The 21443-nt window shown below is 44.4% G+C and overlaps 1 protein-coding gene across 1 annotated transcript in view; it reads left to right on the top strand.

The window, feature by feature from the left end:
- rims2a (regulating synaptic membrane exocytosis 2a) overlaps positions 1–21443 on the top strand; it is a 1685585-nt gene that overhangs the window by 723543 nt on the left and 940599 nt on the right. The window contains exon 8 of the mRNA XM_070888461.1: positions 3644–3978. Within this exon, the coding sequence (XP_070744562.1) occupies positions 3644–3978 (335 nt within the window). The remainder of the gene's footprint in view (positions 1–3643; positions 3979–21443) is intronic.

The raw sequence follows: 21443 nt of genomic DNA, 5'->3' as shown, positions 1-21443 counted from the left end.
TGGATCCAGGAGCATGTAAAGCTCCTGGATCCAGCAGTCCTCGCCTTACCTTAGCTGGCAGCTTCCCCGAGGCCTTGGAAACCCAACCAACCAGAGTTAAATTTGAAATAGTGGATTACCATGAGGCATGGCAGCCTCAATATAACATTTAAATGGGCCACTCGTCTCCTGGGAGTGGGTTGGCTAACCACAACCCCCCCCTGCGCCCCCCCACCACCCCCCACCCACCACCACCCACCCCCACCCCCCACCCCCACCCACCATCCACCCCCCCCCCACCCCCCCCACTCCCCACCACCCACCCCCCCCACCACCCACCATCCACCCCCACCACACCCCACACCCCACCACCCACCATCCAACCCCACCCCCCCACCCCGCGCCCTCCCACCACACCCCCCCCACCCACCACCACACCCACTCTTTTAAAACTGGAAGTGGCCGGGTTGGAGACAATGTTGCCTCTAATTTTTTGGGCACCTTTAAGAGGCTACATGAGTCATTCAAAATACTGCACATGCACGGGTTTTTCATTGAAAAGCTGGCTGCGCGGGACCGCTGGAGCGCTGCGCAGCTCACAGGAAACATTGATTGGGGTCAGGATTATGTTTTTTTAACACTTTAATCTCCCACCTGACCGCAACCCACCTGTTTTTTGGAGGTTAAGGTAGCCATTCGCTGTTTTTGAAAATTTGGTTAATTTACAGAAACTGGTTGTTAATGATTATTCCAAATTGCATTTGTATGCACCTATGAGTGATTGAAGGCAAGGGTGGATAGGGAGTCTGGTTTGCTGCACGCTCCTTCCGCTGTCTGCGCTTGATTTCTGCATGCTCTCGGCGATGAGACTCGAGGTGCTCAGCGCCCTCCCGGATGCTCTTCTCCCACTTTGGACGGTCTTGGGCCAGGAATTCCCAGGTGCCGGTGGGGATGTTGCACTTTATCCAGGAGGCTTTGAGGGTGTCCTTGAAACGTTTCCTCTGCCCACCTGGGGCTCGCTTGCCATGTAGGAGTTCCGAGTAGAGCGCTTGCTTTGGGAGTCTTGTGTCGGACATGCGGATGATGTGGTCCACCCAACCGAGCTGATCGAGTGTGGTCAGTGCTTCGATACTGGAGATGTTGGCCTGAGCGAGAACACGGACATTGGTGCATCTATCCTCCCAGTGGATTTGCAGGATCTTGCGGAGGCAGCACTGGTGGTACTTTTCCAATGTTTTGCGGTGTCTACTGTATATGGTCCACGTCTCTGAGCGATACAGGAGGGTAGGTATCACTACTGCCCTGTAGACCATAAGCTTGGTGCCAGATTTGAGGTCCTGGTCTTCAAACACTCTCTTACTCAGGCGACCAAATGTTGCGCTGGCACACTGGAGGAGGTATTGGACTTCATTGTTGATGTCTGCCCTTGCTGATAGTAGGCTCCCGAGGTATGGAAAATGGTCCACTTTGTCCAAGGCCGCGCCGTGGATTTTGATGACTTGGCGGCAGTTCTCTATAGTGGGGTCTGGTTGGTGGAGGACCTTTGTCTTATGGATGTTTAGTGTAAGGCCCATGCTTTCATACGCCTTGGTGAAGATGTTGACAATGGCTTGGAGTTCGGTCTCTGAATGTGCACAGACGCAAGCGTCGTCCGCATACTGTAGTTCGATGACAGAGAATGGCAGGACATTGGATCTAGCCTGGAGGCGACGAAAGTTGAACAGGTTCCCACTGGTTCTATAGTTTAGTTCCACTCCAGCGGGGAGCTTGTTGAGAGTGAGATGGAGCATTACAGCTGGTAATGTGCAGTGTGATTGTTAAACCTTTGCTAATAAACCAATTAGTTCTTAATAGCAATGTGCTATGAATTCTTAAGCAATGAACCCATGAAGCAAATACATTACACAAATGGGGTTCCATAACCTTCTGTTACCTTAGTTACAGGGTCATTAACCAGTTTTCTTACATTGGACACAAACCCTCTCTGCTTTTCTGCCTTTTCGAAATGTTCTGTTTGGAAGTATATTCAGCTTGTTGCCTTTTCTTGCACTTCGCATGCACTGAATAAAATATTCATGGCAAAAACCTAAGATTATGTACATGTTTTTTGACCCTTAAGACTGCAAATGTATAGGTTGAACCTCCCTTATCCAGAACTCCCTTATCCGGAACCACCCCTCGTCCAGAACCATTCCCGGCCACCGGGCAGCGCATGTGCAAAACTCCGACATGAATAAATTGAAGTCCTTCCTCGCTGCCGACTCCTGCTATCACTGACCTGACCCCGCGATCCACCACCCCCCCCCTCCCCGCCATGATCTCTCTGCTGCACTCCCAGCCCCAAGCCAGCCAGTCCCGATATCCCCTTGCTCAGAACCTGTAGCATGCAATTTAACGTAAGAACCCTGCATCGAGAACAATCCCTTATCCAGAACAGGCCAGGTCCCGAGAGTTCCAGATAAGGGAGGTTCAACCTGTACTATACGCGTCATGTCTTGTGTGAGTTTTGACACATTCAAAAGTAGGCATGGCAGGTGGCTTGGTTACCTGGGCAGCAAAACAATAGATTTACGTGCAGGCCACTTGGGCTTGAAGCCCAGCCTTAGATGACATCCCGACTTGTCTATTTGCAATAGGCGAGTTTCCCAGGTGTTGACTGGGTTACTCTCTGTCGGCCAATCACTATGGAGTGGCATTGATAGTGATCTGCAGTTCTCCAAGACTATCCTTCCCTTTAGCTGAAGGAGGAGCTAGGAAAGTGGGAAGAGAGTGAAGGAAGCAGGATGAACGAAAATCCTCTTTAAATCTAAAGCAAAATCTTATTTTGGTATTTGTACATTGCTTACATTTGGTTTTTACATTTATTTCATATAGTAATTAGGGTAAAGGAGATGGAGCATAAAAGCAGGGAAGACCTGCTACAACTGTGAGGCCACACCTGGAGTACTGCATACAGTTGGTCTCCATATTTAAGGAGGGATATACTTGCATTGGAGGCAGTTCAGAGGAGGTACATGAGGTTGATTCCTGAGATGAAGGGGTTGTCTTTTGAGGAAAGGTTGAGCAGGTTGGGCCTATACTCATTGGAGTTCAGAAGAATGAGAGATGATCTTATTGAAACGTAAAAGATTCTGAGGTGGCTTGACAGGGTAGATGCAGAGAGGATGTTTCCTCTCGTGGGGGAATCTAGAACTTGGGGGCATAGTTTCAGAATAAGGGGTCGCCCATTTAAAACGGAAATGAGGAGGAATTTCTTCTCAGAGGATCGCGAATCTTTGGAATTCTCTGCCCCAGAGAGCTGTGGAGGCTGGGTCATTGAATATATTTAAGATGGAGATAGACAGATCTTTGAACGCTAAGGAAGTCAGAGTTATGGGGAGTGGGCAGGGAAGTGGAGTTGAGGCCACGATCAGATTAGCCATGATCTTATTGAATGGCGGAGCAGCCTCAAGGGGCCCACTCCTGCTCCTGTTTCTTATGTTCTTGTGTGCGGATGTAATATGCATATTCTAGATTTACGCTTTCCTGGTTTAATTTGAAGGTTTTTTTTTACAAAATGTTTAAATATTTGAACTGCCTTTCTTTAATCAAAAGTGTTAATATCTCAATCTAAAAAACAACTTTAATTACCGCACTCGGAATAACCTACTTTTTCTTGTCCCAGGTGATGTGGGTATGTAACTTGTGCCGAAAACAACAGGAAATCCTCACTAAATCAGGGGCCTGGTTCTACAGTAGCGGCTCGAACACACCGCAGGAGGTTGACCCGACCGAGCCTGTGGGGGTAGCGGCCCACCGAAACGAGGAGGCGCCGCAGGAGAAGAAAGCGAAATTACAGGAGCATTCCCAATTCCAAGGTCCTTCAGCCTCAGGGGACATTTCTACACCAGCGTCAGACAAAAACAGACCTCAAGGGCTCACGCGACAGGATTCAATCAAAAATGGTTCAGGGGTGAAGCAGCATTCGATGCAGACTGCCAGTGAGATACCCACAGACAGGTATGACACTTACATTCAAATGAACTGCGTCTATGAGTAGTGGTGTTTGCATATTTTGTGTTGTTTTTCCACTGGTAAATGCACCAGCGGGCAATTGTTTTGTGTTTTCCTGCCACTTTCCCCACAAGAGCTGACTAAAGTGATTTTAAAGTAGCTACCCAGCTGGTATTCACAGGGGTTATTTGCTGTCTGTCGGTTGTATGTTGTAGCCAAAGGGATGAATTTAGAGCTGAAGCAAATATCAGACCAAGGCCTTTTGTTTAAAACATTTCTACCCCTCATCCTGCCAATGGAAAGATTCTTTTTTTCATAGCCAGTTTTTTGGTTATTTTAGTACAAAATGTATATGGAGATATCCTTGTCATTTTTTGGGGTAATGTCGCTGGAGGAAAATCAGGAGATGAATTGCAAACACTGCGAAGCTGTCTTGAACGCAGGCTAAAATTCCCCTCTGAAAAGGCCCTGGTGATGTGTTTGGAATGTCACTGCTGGTGCATGGTACAACCTTAAAGGAGTGCTAATTAATTAATAATTAATTGTTTGCACCAGCATATCTAAGAGAACATTTTATCAATCCAGCTGTCCATTGTTATCCTTATCATTGAGAAATCTGTCTCCCTTATGTTCTCCCTCTTATGTTCGGTAAAGGTTGATGCTGTGAGACATCTTTTAAGCTGCAACAGTATGAGGACTACAATTATATTTCTGGATCACTAAAAAAACAACATTCTTGGCTAGTAACCCAATTTCACTCTGCCATCCCCCAGAGAAACAGAACATGCTCCTGGTGGGCTCAGTACATTTTTTTGTTTCATTTTAGAAAGTAAGCTAAATAATAATACAAAATACTGCAGATACTGGAAATCTGAAATAAAAACAGAAAATGCTGGAAACACTCAGCAGGTCAGGCAGCATGTGTGGAGAAAGAAACAGAGTTAACGTCTCAGCTCGATGTCCTTTCGTCATGAACTGTCTCCACAGAAAGCTGCCTGACCTGCATTTTCTGTTTTCATTTAACCTAATTAATAATTCTGGAGGCAGCAAAAGGAATACAAATAAAATTTGATGTTTTAACCTGCAATTTCCCTTTTTGCCGAATTTTTTACTTTTATGAAAAAATATGAATGCATCATCTAGTACATGAAGTGCAAGAGAACCTGACTCCCAAAAGGAATGACATGATATTGGCACCCTGTACATCTTTAATGTAGAGCTGCTTGCCTCATTTAAGTCTCAGTTATCTGTTCTTAGTTACTTTGCTGGATGAAGCGCTCGGGAAAAGAAAGCACCAAATTTGGATTGCCACGCCCAAACTGCACCTCTTGCTGGCTGATCATTGGTAGTGGTGGTGGAGAAGCCTGCGGTGGGTGGTGTGGTATGGTGAAGTAACTGAATGAAGTACACTGAGACAAGGTAGCTTGGACAAGCTCCACTTTCTTGGCTGTAATTGAGCAGATAGAAAATGCTACATCCCAGACTGCCATCCCAGCTGGGAGAGGATGTATTGAGATGGGTAGGTTGGCGTGGCAAGAGGAGTCACATCGAGGAAATATGGTCGGGACCACTTCCACTTTCCCAGATGGAAAAGAACATAGAGTTCTAAATCATCATTCCACCTGGAGAAGACCACTTGGACTTGTGTGTCTCCTGGACCTCTTCACATCTTCCCAGCCAGAAAATGGTGAAGGGGGGAATAGTAATCTTAGTCTTCCATTTTATTTTTCTGTCTATGCTGAACATTGCAATATGATTTGGTACATGAAAGTGTGTCAGAATTTTGGTTGTACATGACCTGAGTGCAATCAAATGGTGTTTGGGTGTTCAGCCTATGTAGGAGCAGTCGCTGCACTGCACTAGTAATGGATTGTGTGCCACAGTTTGAGTGTTTCGATGTGATGAGGTGCTATGCAAATGCAAGTCTTTTGTTGTTCTTCCTCTCCAGCAATCAAGTAGCAGGACGATAACAGTCAAACAAAATCAGTTCAATAATAATTGTAATAGTAAGATAATTGTTCATTATAGTTCCTTTTTATTTTGACTTGCATTTCAATGAAAGCTTCCAATGTGTCCAGAAAAAAAACATGATAGTTTCGTAATGGTTTTTATAAGAACATAAGAAATAGGAGCAGGAATAGGCCATTTGGCCCCTCGATACTTCCCTGCCTTGCCATTTAATAAGATCATGGTTGATCAGATCTTGGGCTCAGCTCCACTTCCCTGCCGGCTCCCCATAACCCTCCACTCCCTTATCATTCAAAAGTCTGTCTATCTCCAACTTATTCTCCAATTTATTCAATGTCCCAGCCTCCACAGCTCTCTGTGGCAGAAAATTCCACAGATTTACGAATCTCTGAGAGAAGAAGTTCCTCCTCATTTAGGTTCTAAATGAGCAACCCCTTATTCTTAAACTATGCCCCCAAGCTCTAGATTCCATCATGAAGGGAAACATCCTATCTGCATCCACCTTGTCAAGCCCCCTCAGTATCTTATATGTTTCAATAAGATCACCTATCATTCTTCTAAACTCCAATGAGTATAGGCCCAACCTGCTCAACCTTTCCTCATAAGACAAACCCCTCATCTCAGGAATCAACCTAGTGAACCTTCTTTGAACTCCCTCCAATGCAAGTATATCCTTCCTTAAATAAGGAGACCAAAATTGTACGCAGTACTCTAGGTGTGGTCTCATTAACACCCTGTACAGTTGTAGCAGGACTTCCCTACTTTTATACTCTATCCCCCTTTCAATAAAGGCCAACATTTCATTTGCCTTCCTGATTACTTGCTGTACCTGCATACTAACTTTTTGTGTTTAATGCACAAGAACCTCCAGGTCTCTCTGCACTGCAGCATTTTGTAATCTCTCTCCATTTAAATAATAATTCACTTCTTTATTTTTCTTTCCAACATATTGCTCTCTTTCAGCTTATTTTCTCCCTTTTACGTTAGCCCTGAGCCAACATGAAAGAGAGTGGCACTTGTGCCAGGTTACCTCCACCCCTGCCCTCAAGCCCGCTTTATGGAGGTGCTTGATAGTGCTGCTCTACTGAATCTCGACCCACTGTGAGGGTATCACAATCGTAAATCCGTATTTTGGGTGTTCAGTGCCACGATACTGTCAATTTTGTAGCATATTGAAAGAACTTCGCGAGACATTGACTGAACCGTGTATATCTGTAGTATACCTATGATTTCATCAACAAATACATTCATTATGGAACAGTAGCTGGGCCAGGATGAATTATAGAAGTGTGTGTAGTCTCGAATGGCTTGCCATGAGTGCACAGGATAGACCCAAACCCTCAAGGGGCTTCAACATATTTATAATGTAATGCTTCACCTTCTTTCTTTTGGATATGACAAGCAAAGGAACTTTTTATCCTTGCCTTGTCGTGAAAAAATGACTGGTGGTGGGCTGACAGTACAGGTGAGCAGTCCATCATCAATGTGGAATAATAGATGATAGTGGAAAATTACAGAACAATCAGAAATTCTAACATTTAAGTGTGTGGTTTAAAAATATATTTACAGAAAATAGAGTATTAAGTACCTTGTGTGTATACATCATTTTGTTGCTATTTTAATTATTATTTCAGTAATTATTTTAAGTGTTGGTAATTTTTAAAATGCTATTGTGATACATGCACATACAAACGAGCAGACACACACACATGCAAACACACACAGACACACGCACACACACACACACTCATCTGATTATTTTTCGTATGACATGTACTAAACAGTCCGTTCATTTTCTTTCTCAAAACTGATAGAGTTGAAGGGTTTTCCCTCTCCCTTGGTCTGGTTATTTCTGAGGCCTGATTGTTGGAATCCAGATGTGCTTGAATTCCTGATGAAAGCATCTAGCCTGTGTTTGTTTAATAAGCATTCAGATATTAGAAATCTGTGACTGCTCGAAGCTGCAGCTGGGAATGGGGAACCCTCACTGCTGCAAAGCATTATTGCTACAGTCAGTAATGGTGTTTTAAAGTGCTTAGCTTCTCTGGCTGAATTAGCGGGTGGCGTCTGAACAATTAACTATTGACTGGGTATTCATCAAATCGTAGTTTTTCCACAGGTCAGGACGACTCAGGCATTTGATTGGCATTTTGGCATTTGATGTTGCATGTGAGATAGACGGCTTTACAGTACATGGGGGTAAGAGCTGAAAATGCAGTTTGAAGCACTGCGTCAGTTCTGCAGCTCTGTTTTAACCAGTTTAAATAGTGTTTTCTCAAACCAACATGATATTCTTCTTCAAAATGAGCTCTTTGAACAAGCTCTAAGCAGCATTGGGTGAGTAAATCACTTCTCATATAATTGCAGAAGACAGCACAGTCTGTTTGGAAATTCCCCATGCCTAAAATTAAAACCTTTATTTGATGTACAAAAACTGCATTGGTATAAATTGAAAAGTTGGAATAGTGTTTACACAAATAGAAGGAATCAGCCTTAAAGTAAGAGAGATTATACTCCAAAGGCTCCTTAGGAATTGAAAACCACAAATTTAAAATCTGTGTTGAGCTTATTAGGGATTCTAAGAGTCTCTTGATCTAATTATCATTATAATGTTTAATCTTGACTGCTGGATGATGTTTGAGTTGTACCTACTATTTATTGTCAGAATAAATATATTTATCAATGACACTATGCAATCATTCAGTATCAAGGACAGTGGGTTGAAAGAGAAGATAGTGTACAACTTCTCTTTAAAAAAAAGTGTTAATTGCACTATTTGCAAACTGTAACATTATAGTATTGTCTCCGCATGTGGTACAGAAAATAGTCCGCAAGTCCTCTTAAAGGCTGATCCTCATACTTACCATTCATTTACATTGTTGAAGCACAGAGTTAAGTAGGGCAGGAGCTTATTAATAATTTTCTTTACAGTGTTACCTGCCTTGTTACACATTTCTATTTTATGAATCTTACTGGAAATGGATCTTTAGGAGAATCAATACCATTGAAAAAAAACCATACATAAGTAAATAAACAAAATTATGACTCCAAATAAAATCTGCAGTATCCACATTTTCCTTAGCATAATTGTGCAGGGTTGCTGGTACTGTTGCTTTTAGAAAGTGCACAGGGACTTGAGCAGGTGCAGTTGATTGCTTTGGCAACAATTTTTTCCCCTCCTCCTCCTTGCTGCAGGGCGACTTCTGGTAGCAATGAATCTCGTAAATCTTGTAATCCACTTTAATGGTCAGAATACACAGTGTTACAGGGAGATTTTCAGCTGTCTAAATGACACATCTTATAACCTCCTGAAGAAATTACTGTCAACAGCTGAAGCGAAGTAAATGATTAGTGTGGTGGGCAGTGGTCCTTCTTCTGCCTACTGTGCTGTGTGGATACTGTGTGGATGTTCAGGGTTTTCTCTACCATTAGCAGGCTACCAACTATTGAGGAATCCGAGACTTCTGACGGCAGGTACTTTGTACATTTTGAATTAGTCGCTTCAAGAACTGATCACTTCGCAGGTGTTGGGTTGCACACGTTGTGTAAGTTCTGCCATAGTATCAGGTAAAAGACTATACCGAGCATACTCGTAGTGCAGGCACTAGGGAGACCATCGCAGATCTAAGGTAAGAATGTTCCACTTTTAGAGTTTCAGTAGACGATTTGTTGGAGGGTCCTCTAGTGAATTAAGGTTCTAGTATTTTTCTTTTGCAATCTTTTTAATGTTTCATAAAATTATAAAAATGAAATTGCATTAATTTGTTTACACTACTTATGAACATCCTCTGGAAAGCATGTTGTAGCGAAGAGTATATTTGACTGGAGAGGCACTGTTTTATATACTTTAGCCAGAGGGCCATACGTTAGAGGCTACTGCAAATTATTTATAGTGAGAGGTTTGGACATTAACTATTTGAACTCATCAATTTTTCACATTTTCATTGGAAATAATATTTATTTTGACATGTTCATGTGTATATATTCTAGTTGACTCATCAATGAAACTGGGCAAACTGGTAAATGTGGAAGAGTAAAAAATAATAGATGACAAAGGATATCAGAGTTATTCAAAGCCTACGGGGTTGAAGGCTGTTTCTCCAGTTTAGAGGAGTTGATGTAAGAAATTTGGAAAGGGACAAATCTGACTTGAGTTTCACACATTACCAGGGTGTCTGGAGAGAGGCATGTCCAAGCTGCAGCAAATTATTAACGTAGTTGCACCTGTGACAAAACACTGAGACAAAGTGGGATCGAAGCTGTGAAAATTTTTTCCCTGATTGTAAGGAAGTCAAACTTGTCAGCAGCCAGCGATTGATAGGTGAAATGTGATGGCACTTTCATGGTTTTCCGACTGTAAATGGAACTCCAGAAAATGCTTGTATTTTGATGGGCATTGCTTTATCTCAAGTGTACATAAAACAAATATTGTAAGTCAAGCAAAGAAAGACTGGCTTAGGCATGGGTTGTAATCCACCGACTAAATTCAACGTGTCAGCAGTCGACCTCCATTGTTAGCGGTGATCATTGAGGGCAAATCATGCGGCAGTTAGTTTGGAGTGCAGCATTACATTAGACCTCTATGAAATGATCAGATGTTTGCGTATATGAAATTCGGATATTAATCGCAGTTGATATTAATCGCGGTTACGCGGCACTTTATAAAAAAACAACAAAATGACTGATACTGGTTGAAAATGCTTGAGTTGTAACTTTGAATTTATCCTGTAGGAAATTCTATTCCCCCTCCCAAAAAAAGTTACCATTTTCTTCTTCCATTCCCCACCCCCATTTTTCTAAGTTATGTTGTTTAATTGTTCGCATTCCACACACTATTTCTATTTGAGCAGGCAGGAATTGTGCTCTGAGGTCATTGCCAGTGCCGCCCAGGAAACAGCTGTCGGGAGATGCACAATGAAGGGCTGAGTTGGTTCACCAAAGTAATTTTATTTCCTTTTATTTCCTTTTCTAATGGAGAACCACCACTGCTTGACCACTCTAGAACTCGGGGGCATAGTTTCAGAATAAGGGGTGGCGTTTAGAACTGAGATAAGGAGGAATTTCTTCTCTGAGGGTTGTGAATTTGTAGAATTCTCTACCCCAGAGAGCTGTGGAGGCTGAGTCATTGAATATATCTAAGGTGGATATAGGCAGACTTTAGAACGATAAGGGAGTCAAGGGTTATGGGGAGTAGGCGGGGAAATGGAGCCGAGCTCAAGATCAGATCAGCCATGATCTTATTAAATGGTGGAGCACGCTTGAGGGGCCAATGGCCTACTCCTGCTCCTATGTTCTTAGGTTGATCCTTTCTGCTGATGGCCTGAGTGAATTAGCTATGTGAGTGATCATGGGAAAGCACACAAACCACTGCTGTCTCCCTGTTTCCTTCCTCAGCCAGGATGGTGAGACAGTGTAGACCATGCAGATTGGAAAACTGAAAATGTAACGCCCCTATTTAAAAAAGGAGGCAAACAAAAAGCAGGAAACTATAATCCAGTTAGCCTAACATCTGTGGTTGGGAAAATAAGACCATAAGAACATAAGAAATAGGAACAGGAGTAGGCCATACGGCCCCTCGAGCCTGCTCCGCCATTCAATAAGATCATTGCTGATCTGATCATGGACTCAGCTCCACTTCCCCGCCTACTCCCCATAACTCCTTATCCCCTTATCGTTTAAAAAACTGTCTATGTATATAATGCTAATATATAATGTTGGAGTCCATTATTAAAGAAGCAGTAGCAGGACATTTGGAAAAGCAAAATTCGGTCAGGCAGAGTCAGCATGGATTTATGAAGGGGAAGTTGTTATGTCTTTAATACTCTTATGAATGACTCCAGGAGGTCTAGTATTGTACTTGAACTGTTGTGACCTTAGTTCCATTTATTGTAACTCTAGAATGAGGCATAAGCATGGTGGGCAGCCTTTTATACTGGGTCCTGCACACCTATGCAGGTGATCCTCAGGTCTCCCATGCAGTGCCCTCTGGTGACACATCTTATGTGACTGTACAGTTAATATACATGGTGTACATACATGGCATCACTTCCCCCCAAGTCTTTAATGCAAATTGACTTGTACATTGACGGTGACCTAGGCTTTACTCTTCCTGGTTAACCATTGGAGGGTCGCTTCTAGCTTGGGTGGGTTGATAGTGAGATTTGTTGCCAGTGGAGGTCCCCATGGTTTCTGGTTGTGAGTCCATGACTACTCCATTCTCCCCCCCACACAGAGATCATGCTAATGGCCCATTACATGTAAGTTGCATTCAAGTTCATCACATGGGTTTTACATTTACATCTTGGTACATTTATTGGGTGGATTACAGTTGCGTTTCTTTTTGTGTGGTACATTTACATGATCAGTACAGGTATATCAGTACAGGTACACAAGGACAGTCTAGTTCCAGTAAGGCCGGATGAGATCCAGGTCGTCTGGTGGCGGTGCAGCGCCCCATGCTAGTGGATCTGTAGGTGAGGTGAGCTCATTTTGCTCGAGTTGCCGGAGCTCAGAGCTCTTGCCGTTACTCCTAGTGTCGGGCAGGCCCAAAGACAGCTGCTGTGTTTGTGACCTCCCTGTCTTTTTTGTTTGCACAGTATCGCTGCTATTCCCTGGGAAGCGGTCTGAGCGAGTGAGCTTTTTGTCTAAGTGATGGTGGGGCTGCCTCGTCTTGTCTAGCAGTTCGCAGGGGACTGCTGACTCGCTTTCCTTGAGGGCACCATTATGATCACTCCCTATTTTGGGATCCTGGCTGGTCCAGATCCAGTTGGGAGGAGCCGTTGCGGGTGACCCTTCACTCTTGGGCATTGCAGTGGTGGCGAGTGGGTTTGTGGGCTGTGCCTTTTCCACCCGGGTGGTGGGCGACGGTAGCCAACTGCGAGCATAGGCGCAGGTTACTGTTTCTGGCCCGTGGCAGTTCATGCCATCGGGTGCCTGCAATGTTAAACCGATCTGAGGCAGGGCATCGCTACCGGTGCCTCTGCTCTCCAGGGATCGTTTACTCTGTGGCTTGTCTACTTCTGTCAGCTGTGGGGACACTTTATGATACATCGTTCTGGTCCCAGGGACGCAGGCTACAGCACTGGGTAGCCCGCTGGACCTGTATACGACCGTTAGGTATTCACCCACTACATTGGCTGATTGCAATTTGCACCTGACATTACTCAACAACATTTTGCTCACTACAGCTGGACTTTTACATTGGTTACCAATTTCAAGCAGTTCATTCAAAAATGGCGGGTTGCTGGCCTCCATTAAAATGGCCTTACTACTTTTACCCCAATCATCTTCCTTGCGTGGAACCACGTGTCATTGCTCCATTAGAGCTGCATCCTGTGGTTTGGACGCCATCTTTTCCCAATCCATGATGTTGACTGCCGCGATCTTTCCCAGGGATTCTGCCACTGAAGATGGGAAGGCGCCCTCGGATCCAATCTTCCTCCCCAGGAGATCTGCCACTGAAACTGGGAAAGTGCGTTCAGGTCGCCTCGGCCAGATCACTGCCATGCAGTCGTGATGAGCAGTCTGTGCCTCGGAGGCTGCGCGGATCTGCCTGGTCCAACCGAAGGTGGGGGCTTGCTCTGCCTCTGAGCACGGGGACGTCGATCGCTGGAGGGATGAAGTCTTCCCAGTTCCAATGAATCTTCCCCATCCATCTTCTTCCAAGTAGTGTTGGTCCATCACCTGAAACAATCCACAATGGTAAATTGTGCATCGCGCCATCATGGGATTCACTTACATCCGCACTACCAACAACTGATATCAGCTCTTTCGTGTAGCTTTATCGTTCCATAGCCTCTCAAAGGCTTCCTGGCTCATTACTGATGACTCGCCCCTGTGTCCACTTCCATGAAGACTGGAACGCCATTTATCTCGACTTCCATTATCACTGGAGGACAATCTGTGGTGCAGGTATATACTCCATAAACTTCATCCTGGGACTGAGCTGCCTCTCTAGCCACCTCCTCGTAATCCGCACTGGATTCACAGCCATCTGCTGACTCCTCTTCCACGTGGTGAGTCACAGCTCTTTTGCACATTCGCTGGAGGTGGCTCTTCGTGTTGCAGCCTTTGCACACATAGTCTCTGAACCAACACTGATGAGCCCTGTGATTACCTCCGCAACGCCAGCATGGTGCTACTCGACTTACGTTTGTACCCCTCGGTGGACTCTGAGTTAAAGGACTCGGGGGCCTGTACGCTCTACCCTGGGCGGATTCACGTTCATCAGTTCTGCCTGTGAAAGGTGCCATTCTATTTACAGTACTTGCCGGGTTTGAGTCCTGAGAGTGAGTCATCATCTGCTTGAAGCTACAGCTTGAGATCATGAACGCCTGGCTGATGCTGATGGCCTTCTGCAGAGTGATAGTGGTTTCGGCAGACAGTAGCCTGTGAAGAAGGGCCTCATGACCGATGCCAATTGCGAAGACGTCCCGCAACGCATCAGCAAGGGATGTGCTGAATTCACACGGTCTACCAGTCTCCTGAGGTCGGCAGCGTACTTTGCGATTTCCTGGCCCTCGGGACGGCGGTGTGTATAAAATCGATGCCTGGCTGTGAGAATGCTCTCCTTCGGTTTGAGTTGGTCCTGAATTAGCACTTTCAGCTCCTCGTCTGACTTGGTCGTTGTTTTCTCTGGTGCAAGCAAGTCCCCGACGAGGCTGTAGACCGAGGGCCCACAACTGGTCAACAGGAGAGTTCTGCGCTTATTTGCCAGCGTGGCTGGATCATCGCCTACCAGGTCGTTTGCTATGAAATATTGGTCAAGCCGCTCCGTAAAGGCTTCCCGATCTTCACCCTCTGAGAACTTTTCTAAAGCACCAGCATTAGTCATTTTTGCGTGAAAGTTCGTAATCTCATCGTCAGTTGTTATGTCTTTAATACTCTTATGAATGACTCCACGAGGTCTAGTATTGTACATGAGCTGTTGTGACCTTAGTCCCATTTATTGTAACTCCAAAGTGAGGCACAAGCATGGTGGGCAGCCTTTTATACTGGGCCCTGCACACCTATGCAGGTGACCCTCAGGTCTCCCACCGCAGTGCCCTCTGGTGGCACATCTTATGTGACTATATAGTTAGTATACATGGTCTACAGACATGACAGAAGTCATGTTTGACAAATTTGCTGGAATTCTTTGAGGATGTAACGAACAGAGTGGATAAAGGGGAACCAGTGGATGTGGTATAATTTGGACTTCCAGAAGGCATTTGACAAGGTGCCACATAAAAGGTTACTACACAAGATAAAATTTCACGGGGAGAGGGGTAATATATTAGCATGGATAGAGGATTGGCGAACTAACAGAAAACAGAGAGTCGGGATAAATGGTTCATTCTCTGGTTGGCAACCAGTAACTAGTGGGGTGCTGCAGGGATCAGTGCTGGGACCCCAACTATTTACAATCTATATTAACGACTTGGAAGAAGGGACTGAGTGTAACGTAGCCAAGTTTGCTGACGAATCAAAGATGGGAGGAAAAGCAATGTGTGAGGAGGACACAAAATATCTGCAAAGGACATAGATAGGCTACGTAAGTGAGCAAAAATTTGGCAGATGGGGTATAATGTCGGAAAGTGTGAGGTCATGCACTTTGGCAGAAAAAATCAAAGAGCAAGTTATTATTTAAATGGAGAAAGATTGCAAAGTGCCTCAGTACAGCGGGACCTGGGGGTACTTGTGCATGAAACACAAAAGGATATTATGCAAATATCAGCAAGTGATCAGGAAGGCCAATGGTATCTTGGCCTTTATTGCAAAGGGGATGGAGTATAAAAGCGGGGAAGTCTTGCTACAGCTAAAGAAGGTATTGGTGAGGCCACACCTGGAATACTGTGTACAGTCTTGGTTTCCATATTTAAAGGGTATACTTGTTTTGGAGGCAGTTCAGAGAAGGTTCACTAGGTTGATTCTGGGGATGAGGGGGTTGACTTATGAGGAAAGGTTGAATAGGTTGGGCCTCAACTCATTGGAATTCAGAAGAATGAAAGGTGATCTTATCGAAACGTAGAAGATTATGAGATGGCTTGACAAGGTGGATGCAGAGAGGATGTTTCCACTGATGGGGGAGACTAGAACTAGAGGGCATAATCTTAGAATAAGGGGCCGCCCATTTATAACAGAGAAGGGGAAAAATTTCTTCTCTCAGAGGTTTGTGGATCTCCGGAATTCGCTGCCTCAGAGAGCTGTGGAAGCTGAGACATTGAATACATTTAAGACAGAAATAGACAGTTTCTTGAAAGATAAGGAGATAAGGGGTTATGGGAAGCGGACGGGAAAGTGGAGCTGAGTCCATGATCAGATCAGCCATGATCTTATTGAATGGCGAAGCAGGCTCGAGGGGCCGTATGGCCTACTCCTGTCCCTATTTCTTATGTTCTTATGCACTCCTGTAGAGCTGCTCTGTCAGTTTTCCTTTCCTGCTGAGATGATGCAATCTACTGACATCCTTCCTCTGTTGGCACAAACATGAATTGTCTGAGGTGTTCCAAGTAGGCAAGCTGCAATACAAGACAGGTGAAGATTGGGTATGGGGGAAGCAGTGAAAAGGATGGGTCCAAAACGCTACTGCCAGAGCACATGGATTTCCAAATTTCCTTTCACAGATTTAGACTTGCTTCACAGTCAGAGGCAATGACTGCACATATCCAAGCATTGTAATGCTAGTGAGGCAGTGGCATCAATGTGTGTTTGTGTAAGCGCGTATTTCAGATTTTAGCCCTACTGCTGCATGAAGAGGGCACAAACCCACAGATAGAAAGCAAAGCTTGGAAAAAAAAATTGAGTGACTGGTGTAATGTATTTGCTTCATGCGTTCTTTACTGAAGAATTCATAGCAACACATTGCTATTAAGAACTAGTTGTTTTATTAGCAAAGGTTTAATAATCACACTATACATTACCAGTTCATCCAATAGGCTCACAACCACCTACCTCATCGTGGATCCCCTGAACCAACTGGCTGGGGTTTTATTGAGTCTTGTGAACGTCATGTGACTGGCTAAACCACTCACAACTCACAGATTTACAACTATTTTAATTAAACTATAAATCAAGTGCCCCTCTTAAACGGGGCACTAGAACCGACAAATTAACAAATTAAACTTTGGACATTAAACGGTCAAATTAAAAATTGATTGTCGGGGGTGATGATGCACTCCAGTCCCTCCGGTGCCCACTTCTCCCGGATGGCCGTGAGCATACTGGTGGACACCACGTGCTCCATCTCCACGGTCACACTGGTGTGAACGTAACAGCGGAAGAGAGGCAGGCAGTCGGGCTGAACGATCGCACACTGCTTGGGCCGGTTAATGGCTTCCTTGGCCAGGCCCAAAAGCAGTCCCACGAGGAGGCCCTCCGAAATGCCCACATCCCTCCACACAGGGTGCCCAAAGGTCAGAAGCATGGGAGTGAAGTGAAACATAGAAACATAGAAAATAGATGCAGGAGTAGGCCATTTGGCCCTTCGAGCCTGCACCGCCATTCAATAAGATCATGGCTGATCATTCCCTCAGTACCCTTTTCCTGCTTTCTCTTCATACCCCTTGATCCCCTCAGCCATATCTAACTCCCTCTTGAATATATCCAATGAACTGGCATCAACAACTCTCTGCAGCAGGGAATTCCACAGGTTAACAACTCTCTGAGTGAAGAAGTTTCTCCTCATCTCAGTCCTAAATGGCCTACCCCTTATCCTAAGACTATGTCCCCTGGTTCTGGACTTCCCCAACATCGGGAACATTCTTCCTGCATCTAACCTGTCCAGTCCCATCAGAATTTTACACGTTTCTATGAGATCCCCTCTTATCCTTCAAAACTCCAGTAAGTAAAGGCCCAGTTGATTCTGTCTCTCCTCATATGACAGGCCAGCCATCCCTGGAATCAGTCTGGTGAACCTTCGCAGCACTCCCTCAATAGCAAGAACATCCTTCCTCAGATTAGGAGACCAAAACTGAACACAATATTCCAGGTGAGGCCTCACTAAGGCCCTGTAGAACTGCAGTAAGACCTCCCTGCTCCTATACTCAAATCCACTAGCTATGAAGGTCAACATACCATTTGCCTTCTTCACCGCCTGCTGTACCTGCATGCCAACTTTCAATGACTACTGAACCATGACACCCAGGTCTCTTTGCACCTCCCCTTTTCCTAATCCTGCCGCCTTTCAGATAATATTCTGCCTTCCTGTTTTTGCCCCCAAAGTGGATAACCTCACATTTATCCACATTATACTGCATCTGCCATGCATTTGTCCACTCACCTAACCTGTCCAAGTCACCCTGCAGCCTCTTAACGTCTTCCTCACAGCTCACACCGCCACCCAGTTTAGTGTCGTCTGCAAACTTGGAGATATTACACTAAATTCCTTCATCTAAATCGTTAACGTATATTGTAAATAGCTGGGATCCCAGCACTGAGCCCTGCGGCACTCCACTAGTCGCTGCCTGCCATTCTGAAAAGGACCCGTTTATCCCGACTCTCTGCTTCCTGTCTGCCAACCAGTTCTCTATCCACGTCAGTACATTACCCCCAATACCACGCGCTTTGATTTTGCACACCAATCTCATGTGCGGGACCTTGTCAAAAGCCTTTTGAAAGTCCAAATACACCACATCCACTGGTTCTCCCTTGTCCACTCTGCTAGTTACATCCTCAAAAAATTCCAGAAGATTCGTCAAGCATGATTTCCCTTTCATAAATTCATGCTGACTTGGACCGATCCTGTCACTGCTTTCCAAATGCGCTGCTGTTTCATCCTTAATGATTGATTCCAACATTTTCCCCACAACTGATGTCAGGCTAACCGGTCTATAATTGCCCTTTTAAAGTGGTGTTACATTAGCTACCCTCCAGTCCATAGGAACTGATCCAGAATCGATAGACTGTTGGAAAATGATCACCAATGCATCCACTATTTCTAGGGCCACTTCCTTAAGCACTCTGGGATGCAGACTATCAGGCCCCGGGGATTTATCGGCCTTCAATCCCATCAATTTCCCAAACACAATTTCCCGCTTAATAAGGATATCCATCAGTTCCTCCTTCTCACTAGACCGACTGTCCCCTAGTACATTCGGAAAGTTATTTGTGTCTTCTGTGAAGACAGAACCGAAGTATTTGTTCAATTCGTCTGCCATTTCTTTGTTCCCCATTATAAATTCACCTGAATCCGACTGCAAGGGACCTACGTTTGTCTTCACTAATCTTTTTCTCTTCACATATTTATAGAAGCTTTTGCAGTCAATTTTTATGTTCCCAGCAAGCTTCCTCTCGTACTCTATTTTCCCCCTCTTAATTAAACCCTTAGCCCTCTGTTGAATTCTAAATTTCTCCCAGTCCTCAGGTTTGTTGCTTTTTCTAGCCAATTTATATGCCTCTTCCTTGGTTTTAACACTATCCTTAATTTTCCTTGTTCGCCACGGTTGAGCCACCTTCCCCGTTTTATTTTTACTCCAGACAGGGATGTACAATTGCTGAAGTTCATCCATGTGATCTTTAAATGTTTGCCATTGTTTATCCACCGTCAACTCTTTAAGCATCATTTGCCAGTCTATTCTAACCAATTCACCCCTCATACCATCGAAGTTACCTTTCCTTAAGTTCATGATCCTAGTTTCCGAATTAACTGTGTCACTCTCCATCTTAATAAAGAATTCTACCATACTATGGTCACGTTCCCCAAGAGGCCTCGCACAACAAGATTGCTAATTAGTCCCTTCTCATTACACATCACCCAGTCTAGGATGGCCAGCTCTAGTTGGTTCCTCGACATATTGGTCTGGAAAACCATCCCTAATACACTCCAGGAAATCCTCCTCCATCGCATTGATACCAGTTTGGTTAGCCCAATCTATATGTAGATTAAAGTCGCCCTGTACTTTAACTGCTGTACCTTTATTGCACACATCCCTTATTTTTTGTTTGATGCTGTCCCCAAACTCACTACTACTGTTTGGTGGTCTGTACACAACATTCACTAGCGTTTTCTGCCCTTTGGAATTCCACAGCTCTACCAAGTGAAGTCAAAATTTGAGGAGCAGCCACTTCAAATAATGGAATAGGGGCTGCACCCTCACACATTCAACATAGATGTGGAACACGGACTCCTCCAGACCACAGAAATTGCAGGCGGCCTGGGAGTCCGTGAAGCGGCTTAAAAACCTATTGCACGGGACTGCCCCGTGCACCACCCTCTAGGCCAAGTCTCTCATAGCTCTACAACTATTTTTGTAGAAAACAATTAAATCAAATGCTGAGCATACTCACAGATGCATACATTACAACTGGAAACAAGGCTAAAAGCACATGATCATCAGGAAAAGGTGGTTGTCAACGCCTTTTTGAATTGTTTATATCGACAAAATGAAATAATATAAATCACATCATAACACATAATTGCTTTTGCTGAGATGTAATAACATTATGATGAAAATGGTAAATGTCTCTTCTGACTCTCTTGTTGCCCCCAAAACAAAATAAAGTTGGTAAACATTGGCTGGAAATTTCCAAGAAAACCTCATTTAATTGAAGACCATTGCACCTTTAAGTTGGTCTTTTCAAGATGTAGACCTCAGTCTCTGAATAGTGATATATGAATGGGCTTAAAACAATTCAGGGCTGCACAACAAAGACGATTTAGAAATTACAATGCGAGAAGTGCAGACAAATTTACCTTTTGAGAATAGAATCATACAAAGGTACCATTTCAGGGCCTAGCTCTCAGATGTCCCCTCAGATATAGGGAGCTACATGCTTAGAGAGAAACAGGAGACATGTTCTTTCATCAGCTATAAATAAGTCATCAGGGCTTGAGGACTGAGTGCAGGCTGAGCACAGCTATCAGGAAAACATACACCAATTTAAAAAGAAAATGAACCTCCTTTAACTCTTATAGTTAGCAAGAAAAATAAATCCTGCTTTTGGCCTGTCAGGACTTAATGAATCTTTTGAGATGTATAGTATTTTTTTAAAATTAATTCTCCTAACCAGCACTCCACCAGGTTGCTTATTTTTGCTTATTTGTCTGCCTTCGGTTTGTGACATACATGTAAATCCACTGGGACACATCTTGCATCAGTGTTGAGATGCACCTGCCAAGAACCTCTGCCGCTAATGCTGGTGAACTTTTCAGGTTGGGGGATATTCCTGATTTGCGTGCCATTGTCATTACAAACGAATGTGGGGCACCCATTGACCCTCTCTGTAAGGGGGCCGCTGAACAAAATTATTTCTGAAAGAAAATCTACTTCAGTGGGCCAGGCCTCAGCTCCAGGTGGGCCCAACTTCTACCCCTGGTCTGACCAGATGTATCTCACTGAATGTCCCACTGAAGACCCAGGATGCAGGAGATCTGACATTCAATGTCCCTACCCCTGGTTTTCTCTCTTTTGATGATGGCCATGTTTGTGGCGGGCGGTGACTTCAATCTCAAAAGGCCATCCTGGATACTTCAAGGCTGAGACCTGAAGTATCCAGCTCCTGGGTTAGTTTTCAGTCTTTCTGGT

The sequence above is a fragment of the Pristiophorus japonicus genome, chromosome 1, assembly GCF_044704955.1.
Source record: "Pristiophorus japonicus isolate sPriJap1 chromosome 1, sPriJap1.hap1, whole genome shotgun sequence".
Lineage (NCBI taxonomy): Eukaryota > Metazoa > Chordata > Chondrichthyes > Pristiophoridae > Pristiophorus > Pristiophorus japonicus.
This window is presented reverse-complemented; position numbering and strand designations above follow the sequence as displayed.